This window comes from Aptenodytes forsteri, unplaced genomic scaffold (genome assembly GCF_000699145.1).
Source record: "Aptenodytes forsteri isolate BGI_AS27 unplaced genomic scaffold, ASM69914v1 Scaffold485, whole genome shotgun sequence".
Lineage (NCBI taxonomy): Eukaryota > Metazoa > Chordata > Aves > Sphenisciformes > Spheniscidae > Aptenodytes > Aptenodytes forsteri.
Window position 1 is genome coordinate 268,445 of NW_008795525.1, and position 1,038 is coordinate 269,482.

Here is a 1,038-nt window from a genome sequence, read left to right on the forward strand (position 1 = left end):
CTTGGGGCACTGTGGGAGATGGAGTCCCCTTGGGGCACTGTGGGAGATGGAGTCACCTTGGGGGTCCTGCCCCTGCTGTGTGTGGGGTCACTACACCCATAGTTGGGTCCCTGCATCCACTGCCCATGGGCCTGTGGGTGCAGGGGGTTTGTGTCTCTGCGTGTGTCCCACTCTGTGTGTGTGTGTGTGCAGGTGTTTGCTGCAGCTCTGTGTGGTGTGTGGGGACCGAGCGCGCGGGTGTGTGTGTGCGCAGAGGTGCATGTGTGCATGTGCACAGGTGCGTGTGCAGGTGTGCGCTGTGGCTCTGTCTGTACCCGCATGTGACTGCACGGCTGTGCAAACCTGCACGGCTGTGCAAACCTGCCCAGCTGTACGCGTGTGCACAAGCGCATGTGAGTGCCGCTCTGTGCGTGTGCATGTCCAGTGCGTGTGCATGTCCGTGCGTGGGTGCGACCTGTGTGTACAGGTGTGTGCATGTCTGTGTGCAGGTGTGGGTGTCTCCCCTGGGGATGATGTGCGTAGGGCTGTGCCACACCGGTGCCACTGCGTTTCTGCGGTGTTGTGCCGGTGCCATGCCGTGCCATCCTGGTGCCGTCCCAGTGCCGTGCCAGTGCAGAGCTGGGTGGGGCTGTCCCGGACGGGGCTGTCCCCAGCACCAGGCACAGACTCACCACTCCCGCAGGCAGCACCGGCTGCTGCCCCGAGGGTCCGGGGATTCCTGCAGTGGAGGGGCTGGGCCCCATGGCCCCCCAAGCCCCGAGTGGTGTCGATGCCCCATCCCGCCCGGCTCCAGCACCACAGACCCCCCGGTGCCTGGTCGGGCATAGGGCGGTGGGAAGCAGCAGCGCAAGTGGGCGCAGGTGGGCGCAGGGCGAGTTTATTGCGTCCGGAGCTGGGGACCAGAGTTGAGAGACCCTGGGCTGGGCTGGGGGCACCTCGACCCTTCCCCCGCCCGCAGCCTGCCAGGCCCCCAGGGTCCCTTGGGAGCCCCTGCCCCGTGTCCTTGCCCCCAGCCCAGCCTGGGCATGGCGGCCTGGG

The 1,038-nt window shown here is 67.0% G+C and overlaps 1 protein-coding gene across 1 annotated transcript in view; it reads right to left on the minus strand.

Annotated features, from left to right (window-relative positions):
• Window positions 1-667: 667 nt before the first annotated feature.
• Window positions 668-1,038, minus strand: part of CCKBR (cholecystokinin B receptor) — a 2,352-nt gene continuing 1,981 nt past the window's right edge. Inside the window, 1 exon segment of the mRNA XM_009281994.2 lies at window positions 668-718. Within this exon segment, the coding sequence (XP_009280269.2) occupies window positions 668-718 (51 nt within the window).